Source organism: Lagopus muta, chromosome 3 (assembly GCF_023343835.1).
Source record: "Lagopus muta isolate bLagMut1 chromosome 3, bLagMut1 primary, whole genome shotgun sequence".
NCBI classification, from domain to species: Eukaryota; Metazoa; Chordata; class Aves; order Galliformes; family Phasianidae; genus Lagopus; species Lagopus muta.
Genome location: NC_064435.1, coordinates 76,067,771 through 76,084,526, shown reverse-complemented (window position 1 = coordinate 76,084,526; position 16,756 = coordinate 76,067,771). Strand labels below are relative to the sequence as shown.

The 16,756-nt window shown below is 35.6% G+C and overlaps 1 protein-coding gene across 4 annotated transcripts in view; it reads left to right on the top strand.

Annotated features, from left to right (window-relative positions):
• The window catches only part of CDH9 (cadherin 9), a 94,625-nt gene extending 82,159 nt beyond the window's left edge, over positions 1 to 12,466 (top strand). For 3 of the 4 annotated variants that reach the window (XM_048939534.1, XM_048939533.1, XM_048939536.1), the window contains 3 exons: positions 4,527 to 4,644; positions 4,742 to 4,993; positions 7,800 to 10,374. In XM_048939534.1, coding sequence (XP_048795491.1) covers positions 4,527 to 4,644; positions 4,742 to 4,993; positions 7,800 to 8,287 — 858 coding nt within the window. In that variant the 3' untranslated portion in view covers positions 8,288 to 10,374. Of the gene's footprint in view, positions 1 to 4,526; positions 4,645 to 4,741; positions 4,994 to 7,799; positions 10,375 to 11,025 lie in introns of those variants that run through there. The other variant, XM_048939537.1, reaches the window with a different exon arrangement.
• The last annotated feature ends 4,290 nt before the right edge of the window (positions 12,467 to 16,756 follow it).

Here is a 16,756-nt window from a genome sequence, read left to right as displayed (position 1 = left end):
CAAAGTAGAAAAATTGCATTTGAAAAATTTCTCAGTGTTGTACAATATCCAGGTTTATCTAAGAATGTAATGTAACAAGAACATAAGCCCAAACATTTCAACCGGATTCAAGGCCTATTCCTCTGTCAGTCTGTAATCCCACAAAAGAAATAAAAGAAAATTCAGCAGATCCTGCTGTGAAGTCTCTCTCCTAATAATGTCATTCATCAGAGGTCTTGTTTCTCAGTCACTGGAGATACAAATTTCATGCTATACGGCAAATGGATTGTTAAAAATTCACAAAGGTGCTGGTTAAAACAGCAGAGCATCTTTAAACTCCTCTGCAAGTGACATTATTTTTCACTGTCTTGTTTAAAGTGAATTTTAACAGAAAAAAAATTTGAAAAAAAAATTAAAACATTTTATACGTATTTTCAAACATGACAGTCATCACCAGTATGCTTCTGTTCGAAAAAAATAATTAGCAGCAGATTATTCAGTAGACACTCAAATTATCTCAAATTTTGTTTTCTGGGTAGAAATTTTTAATGTGAATTCATCTGTTCACCTCATCTTGTTCTTTCTTCATTTAACTTTTTAATAATGCCTGAAGCATTGTGTTGCATTGTTGAAGTATAGGCTCTGGAGCCAAGCTGCAACTGTGCTTTGTATGGACGAAGTATCAAACCAGTTCAGGCTGAAAGCTTCACCTAAAAGGTGGCTAGCTGGTGCTATTTATTAAAATATCTGTATAGGTGAAGATGTACTTTTAGCCTAACATTTGCTTTAATGTTTCTTCTTTTCCTTTTGAAGACAGTCCTAAGAGTGAGTCCATAACCCAGCACTCTTGCTTGTTCAACTCCGTGTCTACAGATGCAGCCTCAGGAACATCTCTGAAGTGATTAGGGACTCTTACTATTTCAGAATGCTCCCACCTAGCTTTTATATTCTTCCTGTATTTGAAGGAGCATGAATCAAACTATAGAGCAGTCAGTGTCTGTGGTTGTACTACATCTGTGGAATCTGTTATGAGGTAGTCTATTCATTCCTGATCATTTTTTTCTCTTTTTCCAGAGCTTAATGCAAATGGCTATAAAATAGCCAGAAGAAAAACTAGTCACAGTTTTGAATTTCGTGTGAGTCATGATCTTTGAAAAACAGTATTCTGGAGAAAAGAATAAAAAAAAATGAAAGCAATATTCTAACCAAACCATTGTCATATTTAAAAAATAGATTCCAGTGGGAAATGGGCCCAAATATTTTAGAAAGATTCTCTGGTCTCATCATGAAAAGAATTCCCCAATATATTCTCCCAGTGAGAATATTTCATCATTCACAACTCATCTTACATTGTCAAGTTAGTAGAACCATTTTGTCCCAAATATAAAAGAGAAATTATTTATTAGTGTCTAAGTTTGTATTTTTAATACCCTCAAAGGTAACACAAAAATGTTTATTTCTTTAAGCGCAGAGAAGTGCACACAGCACTGACATTAAAATAGTGGCAATAATGCTGTATTTCCAAATTAGGCTCTTTCTCCTGGAAACAATGGAAGAAAAGACAAAATGAGAATGCTTCTTTTCTCCTCTAACACTGATAAGCTTTACTCATTTGAGTAAAAGGAAATTTCCTGAAGTAGGGCTTCCCTCATAAATCCTACAATGTTGAAGATCTTTCTCTGAGGTCTTGCAGAAAAGTGATCATAACTCAACAATTGCCCTAAAATGGAAGAAGAATATATTTTCATCGTAAAATTGCAAAATATAAACAAATCAGTACTATTTCTTTTTTTAAATAACTGATTTAATGCACAATAAAAATAGGCTCATATTTTTCATTTCTGCAGTGATTTTCACTAACATCCATCTATTTTATTTACAGTTGTATTGCAAACAAATAAACAAACAAAAACTTAATTAGATAACATTTCTAATTTCCTTTTACCTTTTTTTTAAAAAAAAAAAAAAAATCACCTGCATTCATCCTTTTTCATTGTTCTGTTCTCAAATCTTTCGTGATGAAAAAACAGCTGGTTCACAATTTATGCAGCCAATAGTTTGAGCAGATGAAAAGATTTTTTCTGCTGTTGTTATTATTGTTTTCTCCTTCAGCCTTATCCTCAACAATAAGTTTTCAATGTAATTAGGTTTTGCTATGCCTGGCATAATTGTCCTCCCCCATGTCATTTGCACATGAAGGGAATAAAATCCAGATCCTATAAACATCCCACTGATTACATCTCAAAAAACTCCAAGATTCTCAACAGTAATTTCTGGCAGCTATTACATGAGGATTTTTTTTATCCTTGAGTTTTTCATCAAGTAATTGCACAAATATTACCACATATTTTAATTCTAACTCAACTCTAGCACTTTTGTGTGTGTGTTTTCAAACTTATAAAAATTTGAGGGAAGAAATATTTTCATTTTGATATTCTACATCTATCAAAAGTGTGTTTTGTTATAATAATATTCCACTTTCACTTAAAGCAAAGCAATGTCTTCATCTTACTCTCTCTGTGGCCACTCTCAGAAGCATATAGTAACAGGAAGAAGAGGAATAGACTGTAAATTGGAAACAGGGGACAGAATCAGAGACATAGGCAGAATACTATGTCCTAAACTGAAGTTTGCTTAATCTTGAGAAATTGATTAAAAACCAAACTAACTAACTAAAACACCCAAAGTGAGGTGATGAATGATCATCAAATGCTCTAGAAGTGAAGAGACCTCAGTATATAGCCATTATTTTATTCATGCTTAAATAAACTGCATAATCCTACCTTCAGCATATTCTTTTCCTCTTGTACATTGCTGATATTTGCACGTTCCCTTTCGAGTCCATTTCTGATGACAGGATACCTAGGAACATAGAAATAAAATAGTAATAAATAAAAAAATCTCTTTTAATTATTTTAGAAGAAGGTCCTAGGACCTTCTCTATTGTTTTTGCTTTTTTTTTTTTTTTTTTTAATTGTTATGTAACAGTTGACTGTAATTACATGTAATTAAAGTATCCCAAGGTTTACCAGAAAAATAGGTGAATGCTCATTGTGTAGAGATTTCTAGTTTCTGAATATTACAGCCCTGTAATTGTGTTCATCCAATAGAGTTTCATCCTGAGAAATGCTAATACTCATCCAAATTTCATTATGCTCAACTCTCACTCAAGGTGATGTCTGTAGCAGTCTGCAAGAGAAAAAAGCTGCTCCTTATTTTATTTCCACAAAGCTTAAAAATCATATCAGTGTTTCTTGTCAATTACTGTATTTCTTGAAGGGCTCATGCTGTACTCTTCCTGGAAATATCAGAAAAGCAAGGCATGAAGTAAGCCTTTGATAACAAATGGCTTTGATGTTTGCGGAATTTCAGGACACCCTATGCACTGGAAACTCTTGAAAACCTCAAATCAGGCATTGGCTCCCTCACAGCTTTAAAAGAATCAAGTCAGACTGCTGAGCTCCTTCTGCCTCTAAGTTTAGGTGCTACAGAAACACAGCTGTACTGAGTTGTAGCATCCTTGGAAGAAGCTTACTCTCATTCTCACACCAATGAGCTTTGTCATCTTCAGATGACATCTTCTGAACTCAAACATACCCTTGAAATTCAAGGTGGAGTATGGGCCATTCTCCAGCTGTATCCACGGTATCCACTGGAGAGTTCAAGGGGCATAGCAATCACTTGAACAGTTTGTTGCATTACTACTCCTTACACAGCTCACACACAGTACTAACTGCTGCAAGTCATAGCTCTGCTCATGGATATTCTCAGGTAGCTTCTACTTCTGCAGTTCTGCAGCTGTATTCCTTAGCCTCCAGTAGCAGCAAGGTAGAGAAAAAAAAAAAAAAAAAAAAGACAAATGTGTCTATATATAATCAGGTTCACATAATTGCACTTATTTTTATGCAACAGGAAAACCTGTGCAACATGGAATCACTGTTGAGGCTCTTCTTTTTCAATCTTTTCTGCTCTGATGCTGTGCTGGGGCTGTTTCCACTGCCCCCAGAAGGCTTGAGTGCCCTTGTTTACAGCTGTAAAACTTCACAGCCAGAGATTTCAATTTAGGAAAGAGTAAAGTATCTCCCTTTATTACCTCAGGAGAGCTGAGCATCCTGCCAGTGCAGTACTACAATTTATCACCAGGCGCAGATGAGGTAGACTGGGAATTAGACCCACTTAACAATTGGTTTACACACTGCTCTGTGTCGTTGCTATATGAGGCCACAGGAGGTTTATGTCTTATTTAGAAGGGCAATTGTTTCTGTACCACTGCAAGATACTGAGTACAAATCAAAGCAAATGGCAGTCTCACAGTGAAGACTTGTCCTTTTTTCATTCTCTGTTATATGTTTAAACAACAAAGCAACAACTTGTTTACTGGAACCTCTCCTGTGTTTATGTGGGGAACATTTGGCTTAGGACATCAGTTTGTGCCTACTTACAGAGATTCATCAGATTTTCACTGGACATGAGTATCAGAGAGTTCATTTAAAACTAGCACAATCTCTTAAGAAAGAAAAAAGCATGAAATACTGTTTTCTTTATAGCTGATACAGACTGTGAGTGCAGTTGACAAAGATGAACCTCCTCGAGGACACAAATTTTTCTTTGAGTTGGTGCCAGAATTTGCTGTTCATCCAAACTTCTCCATTATAGACAACAAAGGTAACTGCTGATCAGCGCCAGCTTCCCTATTACCCCTGCCCCAATACCATCCTGTGTTCATCCTGTAACAAACATTTATTCTGCTTTTTCATTGTAGACAACACAGCAGGAATTATAACTAGAAGAAATGGATACAGCCGAAGTAAGACAAGTACCTATCACCTTCCAATCATAATATTTGACAATGACTACCCAGTTCAGAGCAGCACTGGCACCCTAACCATCCAAGTCTGTGCCTGTGACAGCCAAGGGAACATGCAGTCCTGCAACACAGAGGCCCTGCTCCTTCCTGCTGGCCTCAGCACAGGGGCACTGATTGCCATTCTCCTCTGCATCATCATCCTGCTGGGTATGTACCTGTGGGGTGACATATGATTGACAACACAAGGACCGATTGCTTCTAGACCCCTGATATTCTTCAACTCCTTATTCATATGACACTGCAGAGCAATATTTCATATCTAATGCAATCTTTTATCCTTTGTAAGAAATCTTTTCTAAGATGGAAGAGGAGATTGGAGGGGAAAAGGAACAAATGTGGGCTGTTATTCATCATTATAATTTGTAAGAATGAATAAAAATGAAACAATGAGACTATTGGTATTATTTGGGAAAAGAAATTTAAAAATCTAAGTTCAGTTGCAGATACTGTGCACATCAGAGCAATATTTTACGTTATAAACAGATTGTAATTTTAATCCAGGACTCTGAAAATCATCTTCCTGAAGATGAGTGATATGCTTCTCCATGATTAGAAAAATATCAATTATACCAGCTATTTAATCATGAATGATTTGTAATTTTTATACTCAGGAAATATTTAGCTCAAAAGCATAGAAGAGAAATGTTCAATTGCTTGCAAGTGGTAGTGAGTACAGCTGATTAAATAAAGTTTGAGCACAAAAGTTAGATGGGTAGCTGGACAGCAGCAGCATTTGAAAAAATAGGGAATATCTGAAGGAATTAGAATAAATGGTAGCTCATAACATGTTGTTAAGAGCACAGAAATTGTAGCCTGTTGGTTTAGCTGGCCAAAAATGCCTCCTTAAGAGGTCCATTGTCTCCACTTTCCAGTCAATCTCTATGTTAGATCTCATCTGCTTCCCATCCATCTCAGCCAGTGCAGATTGCCAAGAGGGGAGTGAGAAGTTAACAGGTGTAAGGTTATATAATTTTTTTAGTATTTGGATTGCTAGCAAGATCAAGTGGATTTGGGCTACCTCCAGTAAATGTTCGGATGACCACAGAAGCTGTTAGGAGACAGAACTACGTATTTGGGAACTGTATCTGGGAAGGGAGACTGCTTGAGCTCTGATAATACAGTTATTCCTAATGTTCAGGTTTGAGCATCACTGCATTCCTGTTTTCAGCCTGATCCAAATTTACTTCCTCAGGACATTGTCCAAGCGCAGCCTGAGCAGCAGAACTTGCAGGGCACACCTCCCAGCTATCAATCTTGATGCAAGCTCTAATCAGATCTGGCTCTCCAGATTGCACAGTTCTTAACACCATGTCGATGGTGTCTGTATCTTCAAAGCCCTCTCTCATGTGATAACACAGAACATGAAATATATACCACAAAACACATATTCTCTCACTATGAATACACCACTCTAGTAGGCTGCAGTGTGTTAGTACAGAAACATTGAACTAAAAATAAAAATCAAGATCATCATTGCTCCTTAGAACCATAGCAACACCACATGAGACAGAACAGCCTCAGGGACCTGCACTGTGCAAAACAAGCGTGACCAGATTGAATCTTGTGGGCCAAGGGTCAGAGATCCTGCTTTGCTTAACACTACAGACATAGCTGAAGCCAAAGTAGAATAAGGCTGGAATTCAGCTAAACAAAATTCTTAGCTTACAGCTGATGTAGTTCTTGTAACTTTATTTAAATACTATTCACCAAGAAGTATGTTCAGACAGTAGAGTGGCGTGACTGTGCCTGTCACAGGAGAAGCTTTAAGTACCCAGCTGTACTTTTTCATAATAATTTTTTAGTGTTCTGCCCTTACAGCTGCCCTCTTTTATATGAAGTTACTAAATTTATGAATAGACTACTCCTTGTCTAGTACTAGAAAAAAATTTGAAAAAGATTCTTCCTGTACACTCACAAAATCACAAACAGAAGACCCTTTACATTTGCAGCACTGTACTATGACATGCAGAGGATCTTTGTTCCCCCCTCAGGCCTCAGTATGTCCATTCTTTTTATTCACCATCACTCAAGTCATTTAGAGTAAAAAACTTTGCTCCCAAGGTTTAATATACTGCTCTAATGCCTTTAGTGTGGCTTGGCATCCGCTGTTACGCCTCACTGACAGATGATTTTGTTGGCCTTTCCTATTTACTTCAGACACTGGAGCAAGGGTCAGATTTTTAAATGCATTTAAGTATTGAATTCCTACTGAAATCAATAGCATTTAACCAGCAGAATGTATTTACAAAGCTTGACTTTAGTTTTTCATCTACCTCTGTAGAGGCTCAGCTTAGTGCCAATTCTTACCTCTCCAAAACAAAGTCTTATTCAACCAGTATTTCTTAAACTACCAGAATCATGCTTTGGATGAAACAGTAGCAGAGATCAGATTTCAATTCCTGCAGTCACTGAAGAAAAAAAAAAAACAGTTTTGTCAATAATATTGATAGCTGAAGATTCTTAGGTTCTTAATTTCAGGAGAGCTTGCAGATCCTGCTTTCAGTAGTGAATCATGCGCTTAGGAATACCTAAATCACTAGCTTTCAAGAGAGTGAATTGGTTTTTTTTGGGAGATTCAACTACTTTTTTTTTTATAACATTGCCCTTAGTAACTGCCAGGAAGGCAGTACTTCACAAAAGTAAAGCTGAAGTCAAATGCCTATAGGATGATCTATTTTAATACATTCTCCAGTTTTAAACATTATCTTAATAGTAACTTGTATATCTATATGGAATACATAATATTTTAACCATTGCTCCCATAGGTTTAAAAGAACATATACATTTGGCTGCTGCACAATATTTTTACTTATTAACCTCAACTTCAGCTTTTGTACCTATTTCCCTACTAAAAATCTTTTGACATTTCAAGTACAACAGGTAATGAAAATATTTTCTCATATATTTCATTTCTAACTCTACATTTCTTCCTTCGTCTTTTGTTTCTTTTCAGTGTTAGTTGTCTTGTTTGCAGCCCTCAAGAGACAGAGGAAGAAAGAACCCTTGATCATCTCGAAGGATGATGTTCGAGACAACATTGTGACATACAATGATGAAGGGGGTGGGGAAGAAGACACCCAGGCTTTTGACATTGGCACATTGAGAAATCCAGAAGCAAGGGAGGAAAGTAAGATGAGAAGAGATGTCTTACCAGAAACTATATTTCAGATAAGACGGACTGCACCACTTTGGGAAAACATTGATGTTCAAGATTTTATTCATCGAAGGCTAAAGGAAAATGATTCAGACCCAGCTGCCCCTCCTTATGATTCATTAGCAACGTATGCTTATGAAGGAAATGATTCCATAGCAAATTCACTCAGCAGCCTGGAATCACTCGCCACAGATGGCAACCAAGACTATGATTACCTCAGTGACTGGGGACCTCGGTTTAAAAAATTAGCAGATATGTATGGTGGAGAGGAAAGTGATAGAGACTGAGGAAGTAATCTGTGACCTGGTCAATGTTAGTGGAATTCATGTCTATATTACTAGATAAAGTGGCCTACTCTCTCTTACTTGGGATTATTATTTTTTTTTTACTAAAAATAGTTGCTGTCTTAGTAAGGGTTTGCTTAATCAGTAAGTCAGTGTAAGTTGTTATGAATGATTTAGATAAAAAAGTCTATAATTCACCCTTTCTGCCTAGAAAATTCTGAGAAAAAGGTTTTCATTTACAATGAAAACACAATAAAAGGCTTTTTGTGCCTTTAATAATGAGGTGGATTTTTTTTTTGTTTTAATTACTTTGCTTTACCTTTCCTATTAGCTGGGACATTGTGAACCCATGCTGTAATATAATCTCTAAAGTATATTTAAATTATATTAATATTACTGCCATATTTATTGAGTTAAAGAATGTCTGTGTGTTGATTCATCATGATATTTTTATATATGTATATTTATATTTTTGTATTTTTATTAAATAAATTAGTATTTATAAAAACACTACTTATGCACATAATTTGTTAATCACAAAAAAACTGTTCAGTCTTTCTGAACAATATAAAAACGCGTATCGTGCAAAACTTTATTTTCAGGTGCATCTTGCAATGGATCAGTAGTTGAAATGTGCTGTGCAAGAACAACATGGAGAGTACTTTGTATTGGGAATGTAGCATAGAAAAAAAGATAAATGATTTTGAAATTTTAATTATAAATAAATGCCATCTGCCTTGCAATGTGTATTACTATATGGCATAAGATTACTGTTCTTTTTTTTTTTTTTTTTTGTGAAACTTCTCTACACCCACACTTATCTTCGTTTGTGACCAGGTAACAAGAGGCTGGATTTAATAGATACATGCCTGGGGATTTAAGGAACCTTGAAGATTTATTTTGGTAGACATAAGAAAGGGGAATTAGATTGTACTCTAATATTATTTTGTGGTTTTAGGACGATTAGACTTCTCTTACTAATACTGCCTTTCTAAATTAAAGCAAGACATGCAGTAGAAATAAAATTCAACTTTGTTCGTGTTGAATATTTTATTAAATATTTTAGCGCTCTCTTCTTTCAAAGAACTATCTACATTTGCATATATTTTAAAGTGTTAATACAGTTATCTAGTTGACTTTTACATTTCTAATACGTTTGCTGCCTCACCTTTCATGCAATGCACATTTTTCTTTCCAATACAGGGTAGGAAGAATTTACCCGGATCAGTTGTGATATGACTGAGAGTTAAAAAGTTTTTCTTTAAAAAATGAAGCATTAAAAGAACCAAATAAATTAACAATACAGGATGCATACCATATGTATTAACACAATTTTTAGGGAAAATTAAGTGCATTTGCATGTCCAAAATAACATGTTTTTACAATTTTCTCTAGATTATTAAATTTCATAATCTAGATTTATATAAATTAGGTATTTTTCAGATTTTTTTTTTTCAGAAAAAAAAAATTAAGTGGCACCTTCAAATTAATTCTGACAGAAAGCCCCTCAAAACATTTTAAGAATATAATTCTTGTTCATTATCATAATGGAAAATAGTTGTATTTTTTCAGAAACAAGTACCTTCTATATTTAAAAGGATATTGGTCATTTCTCAGAAGCTCAAATTTTGATAAAAGGATCCCACATAAAATTAACTGAAATCTGAGACAGTGGATCTGAAAACATTTTCATTGTTTGTGTTTGTACATATTTTGTTGACTCTGCATTAGCTAATTTTACCTCATATACAAAAGATGATATAAAGTGCCTACAGAGGCACTCTTCTCTTACTAAAAATCTGATAGAGAGCTTACATACAAAGTCACTTCAGTCAGGCATAGGAACACAGTTCTGCCTAATATTTTCCTTTCTACTAAGTTTCTCAAAAAATTTCTCTTTACTGTTATTCACTTTATCCCTGTAACGCTTTCCCCTGCTAGTTCCAATAATGCATCTCTGAGCTTTGTTCTTGGAGGGAGGTCAGGGGGCCAAGGAGCTGCAGGCTAGCACCTAAACAGCTCACTTTGAGCTGCATGTCAAGTTTGCAACAGTATACTGAATTAATAAAAAAAAAAAAAAAAAAAAAAAACAGTGACAAAAAGTCAAAATAGCCTGCAGATGCTGTGGTAGCAAGACATCTACTTAAAGCTTGATGGTATACGAATGCGTATTTCTTTTTTGTGACTTTTGGAGGTGAAAACCAGATTTTCAGAATGCATGTCCTAAACAGTGTTGTCAGTAAGCAGAGGAACTGCTGGGTGAAAATATTCAAACCAAACCAAACCAGAACAGGACTGTAGGAAGAACTTCCTTGAAACAAAGAAGTTGTTAACACAAACTTCAGTGACAAACACAGTATACTGGACTAAGAGGCAAGCTTTTAGCAGTTTTGTAAGCTGTCATCAGAAATCTGAATATTAGACGACGATGTAGTGTCAGGAGAGATGAAAACGAGAATATGTCTGTCCCCAGGCAGGGCCGCATAGAGACAAGGTAAATATCAGTGGAGTTGAATAAGGCCTTTAGATTCTAAGAGCTGGAACAGAGTGCATCAAATGTTATCAGTTTGATTTGAGAGAGGCTACTGGTGAAAGCAGAATGAAGGAAACAGAGTGCCAGGGCATTAATCTTCATTACATGTGTGCATTTAATTTATAATTCATATTTTCCATATGAAAATTATCTAATTTGTGTATTGTTACTATTCATTTCCCCCCCCCCCCCCTTCCCTGCCCGAAAGAAGATAGAGGAAGAAGCATTGCAAAAGTCTGCTCACAGAAGTCTCTGATGCAGGCATACACTTGATGTCAATATATCATGGCACCTCTGCAGTACTTTGGGAAGAGCATAAACTCCAGGAGATCTTAAAAGACAAAAAAGGCACAAGACTCTCCTTCTCTCATTCTTGGATTTCTCATTCCATGAGTCATTGTTACTAAAGCAAAAAGGAGAGTTTTAGACTTTGTTTTCAGCACGGGAATGAGACTGTACTTTCCCATGCTTTCCCATTATTTCAGCAGTGAGCCCCGTGCTACTTAAAGTATTATATGTCGAGAGGATGACCTACATAGATCTACAACTCACAGATTTTCACATAGCTGATGTAGCAAAACAAGGCATTTCTTGAAATTACTAAAAATTTCAAGCATTCTTAAAATGGTTGACTGGTTGGTCAGTATACTACCTGATATGCTTAATTGTAACTATGTGTGTTTATGCATTCAAATGGGCTGCAAAAATATTTTTTTCTATTATATATGTCCTTTTTTATTCTTACTCTTCTATATAAAGTAACACAGTAAATACTCATTATGTCATCAAAGAATCATTTGAATTCACAGTATAAATTATTGTAATATTTCCATTTTGTTCTGTACCATTTTTAACTGTTTCCATCTACTGAGATTGTTTTTTGCCTTTTTGATTGTATGTAATATAGTAGAACTAAAATGACATACATATGCAATGCAAAGAACATCTTCTGGTGTCATAAGCCAGACTGCTTCCCAGTGTACTTCCATGGAGGAATTCATGTCTATCACAACCCTTAACATAGTAGAAGAGGCTGACAAGCATAGATTTATTTATTTATTTATTTATTTATTTATTTATTTATTTATTTATTTATTTATTTATTGAATGATTCTACTTGATACCTGTGAAGCTATTGGTTTCTTTTGGCATTCTAAGGTGATACACTTATAGTTGCAATGAAAAAAAGGTCCAGAGAAGATTGATTTTCTTCTGAATAGGCATATAATATGTGTCCCAACCTTGGCAGAATTTCTGATTGATTCTTTGGGATATACAATATTGACTAGGTACCAGGAACAGAAGGGAGGGATGAAAAGAAGGAACTCCTTCTAGCAATATTTCAGAAAATTCTGCATCTGCAAAGGAAGCGAGAGACAGAAGTTCTGGTCACTTCGCCACCTTCATCATATATGAAATCTACCATATCTAGTGAGGCTACAGATTCTTGGGGTTTCCTCAAATCTCATACATGTGTCACCAACAAGTTAAAGGCTGTGAGACTTTAAAAGAGTATCAAGAAGGAGAAATATCATTTTTATGATGATAATGTAAGCAAGGATCAATTTTTCTTCCACTCAGGAAAAGGAATGAAAGCAGATGGGAGAGAGATGAAGCGAAATTAAAAAAAAAAAAAAAAAAAAAAAAAAGTCTAAATGAAGGAATATTCCAAGAAAAAGAAGCAAATCTATCTCAATACAAGCGAATATCTCAAAAGCTGAAAAAAGATGAATGTATGATGGTCCAGCTTTGTAATGCATATATATTTTCTTTGTACTTTTATTTTGAATTTTATAAATTGATAAACTGTTAAGTTGTTTCACCCGTAAAGAAATAACTGCTGGAGGTGATTTCCCATGGAAGGTTATAACTTTCAGTAAAATACTGACACAGTTTCTCCTTATTAAATTGGGTTAAATAACCAAACTATACTCCCACCAGATGTAAACATGCCTAAAATTTTTAGTTGCTATGATATCTAATGAGGACACTTCAACAGTTAATGGTCTATTTCACACTGAAACTTGTATTTTAAAGTCATATTTACACTTCAATTACGCTAAGTAGAAAGACAGAAAAGATAACTCATTGGGTCATTGCATACTGGAGAATTGTTACATTCTTAATGCTTTAGAATATAATTTATTTATGAATTTGAGTTCCAGAAAGAAAGATTAAAAAAAAAATTATACACTGGAATGGGAAGCATTTTTGCCTCTCCCACTGGAAGATGTATGGGGAAGAAATGCACTGTAGAAGCTGCTTTCAGGAAATATAACATGGCTGTTTCTTTGTACTCACATGGCTGTGTATGTACAAGGCCTGCTCAGAAAGTAATGTCTTCTATTTTATTACCATATATTATTATGCTGGCCCATGACATCCAAGGTAGATGTTGCTGGTATGACAGTAGATATTGGCCTGTCCCATGAATGTTCTGTTAAGTTTTGTTGACATGCAACAGGTGGCAGCAAAGGGGCAGTCTGACAGAATGGCATCTGACATGAGAGTGTGTGCAAAGTAAAAGTGTGTCACTGTACTCCTCCATGAGGAAAAGATGGTATGCACTGACATTCATTGATGCTCGCTGAACACCTATGGAGACCAAACATTGGATATGAAAGCAGTGCCGTGGTGAGTGTTTCAGCAGAAGCTACATGAAAGACAAGACATGTCTGGATGGCCGTGCAGATTTTTACAAGTGTGACATAAATGCTCTTCCCCATCGCTGGTCAAATTTCATAGCTACTGGTGGTGACTATGTTGAAAAATGATGTTGTAGATGAGCATTTATTCTAACAAATTGTGTTATTGTACTCTTTCTATCTTTGTAGCTTCCATGGAAATAAAGAGGAGATATTACTTTCAGACTGACCCAGGTGTGTGTATGTGTGCGTGTTAGTGTGTGCATATATATGTATGTACATATCTATATATAAACTAATTATCTGTACAGTTAACCAATAGACATTGTAAATGTCACTTAGCGATATTCACTGAAGAGATTAAAATCATGTCAGAATACAAGACAAATTCTACTGTTTTCACACCAAAATACATAAAATAATTTGATTCAACAGTAGAGGATATATTTTACTCTTCAGTTCACGCATGAATTTCAGTTCGTGAATCTTAAATCAAACTAGAAGGGATTTGGCCTGAACTCTACTGAAAGATTTACTTTAAATTTGGGATTTTGAATCTTTGTTAAGATCTTACATAAATAAAAGTGCAGAAAAGTGGGTTGTGAATATCATTGCTCTTGCCTTCTGAAAAAATCCTTTTGCTGTTATTTCTGCAGGAGAAGGAAATGTGGAATCAACCCACTGGCTGTCACAGGGCATTCTAACAGAAGAGATTCAGAAGCATTCACTCTTCTGCCTTTATTCCCTTCCCCCCCGTCATTCCCACCCGAAGCAAAGCAAACTCTGCAATACCTTCACCAGCTGTAGCAAAATTATTTAGAATACTTTTTAACAAATTTCTGATCACCAGTAAAAGCTCAAGAAGTGATAGTCTTGTCACAACTTCAGTGTTTTTTTTTTTTCTCTTGCTCATGTGCACTGTTACAGCAAGAAATACATTTTCATAGCAATCCTATGACTTGAAGTATGAGCATATTCCCGATTTTGTTCATTTTACTGTGGAATCTGACACAGTTTCTGTCATAACACATATTAATATACCTTCATCAAGCTTGGACTGATCTCCATAATTTCAAAAAGCATTTGCTTTTAGAGTGAGCGTGCCAAGCTTTTCTCCCATCACTTCTCACAGGGGATTGACAAGCTGTACAAAGTAGTCCTGCACAAACAGATTTTTTTTTTTTTTTGGTGAGTAAAATAATAATAACACTGCTCACTACTTATTGTTTTGTCCTTCAGTTTGTCTTTCAAATTACTGGCAGGCATTTGGACCACATCAGAAGCAGTTTCATTATCTGTTAGCATAGTGAAAGAATATATTTGGAGCAGCACAGGATCCAAAAAATATCTTATTTTTAAAATATAGATCAGGAGCATTGGAGCTTTCCTTTCCCCAAAGCAGCAGGACACCACACTCCAATCTCAGATACTGCACCACAAAAGTACATATCTGGCACTTACTACTGGAAGAAGAGGTGAAAGCTGAAGTTTCACAAGTAGAAATGAGGAGAGAGAAATTAGGGTTGGGATTTTTGGCACTTGAGAATTGCTCTTGTGGCTGTCAGGAAACAGACTGCTTGTTGCTAGGAGCAACGATAATAATACTTACTTCTTACATAATGCTTTTCATCCCTAGTTTTTAAAGCTTTTTATAAAGAAGGTCAATATCATTATCACCATTTTACAGGTAGGAAAAGCACTTATTTGTGCAACAGTTTCCCTAAGGACACCCAGCAGAACAGTAGTGGGAGCAGAAGCGTGCTCTTCACATGCCACACTACCTCGAGGAGGACAGCTTACTATTCAGGAGGTTATAATTTTTGTATCCTCACTGCTTAAACTGATGAGAAATATTGCTTTTAAAAGAGTTTTTACAGTCACACAGTCTTCAGACATCTTAAATGAAAGTGGCCTTCCATGGGACCCCACAAGTCAAATATTTCCCAAGATAAGGTTGCTCTTTTTTTGAGTTTTTGAGGGAGATCTCAGATAGCTGCAAGAGAAAGTGATGTGCTTTCAAGGGCTTGCTTCTTGAAAGAAAGAGAAAGAAAGAAAGGAGAGATGAAGAAATGCAAAATAAGCTGTTCTGTAAAAACTACAGTGACCTGCAAAGAAGCAGCAGCTTTAACCCACAAGTTAATCTTTAATCTAAAACAGATGACAGTAGGACAGAAGGGGAAGAATACCAGGTTTTAGTACTGAACACCAGCTGGCCTTCACTTCTTTAGAGTTAATTATTATTTATTACAAAGGATTCCTTCCATGATTTTCCATTTGATTTCTTGATGAGACATTATCTTTTGATTGCTGATAAAAATTGCTTTTCCCACAGTAGTGTCAGGTTTGTAATTTAATGACAGATTTTTAGGAACAAGCTTGACCAGCACTCAACAGTGATGCAGAGAGAAAACAAGGCATGAAGAGGCTCTACAACCACATCCCTTGTGGAAGTGAAGGGCTCTTTTTCAGCTAATGCTCAAATTAGGATACAGAATGGACACCAGGCAGCATGGCACCATCTAAGGGATGTGTACTGAGAGCCAAAGGGAGTAAACAGCTTCCCCACCTGCTAACACATATGCTGCCATCTGCAACTTACTGACCACAGGAGAAGCTTGATCTTTTCCAAAGAAAAGGCAGTATGATTTCAGCTGTGCCAAGGCTGAGATCCTTCAGCCATCCTGTCTGATGGTGCCAGAATATTTATTGTCACTGATACATGGCCAGCCCTGTACTGTTTTACAGCCAATTTTTGTGCAGCACTACCAGTATGGGCCAAATTTCACCCTCTGCAGGTCATTGACTTGCTATTATTCTTCACATCACCAAAATAGTTACAAAGTACCATGACAAATCACACACTATAATTTGTTAGAGGAAACAAAAATCTTGTGTTTGTGGTCTTTATCTTGATTTTATGAAAATTCCTTAAAAAAACAAAGAAAGAAAGAAAAATACATTTACATTGTTAATACTAACAGATGCAGAAACAAATATTGTAATCTGACAAAGTTTACTCATCAAATGATATAATCTCTTTCAGTGCTTCAAACTACATAGTTGCATGCACTTCAAAAGCTGGGGAAAAAAAAGTGGCTTAAATAAATTTTAAAGGTTTAGATAGAAATGCAGCAGAATTCTATTTATAATATTCAGAAAGATTATTTGAATAAATTTTAAAATAACATTCACATAACTTAGATTCTACAATGTGTTTCATAAAGTAGTAAAACAAAAAATAGCATTCACAATGTATACATGCTGACATTCCTTATATCTACATTTGGGACTACC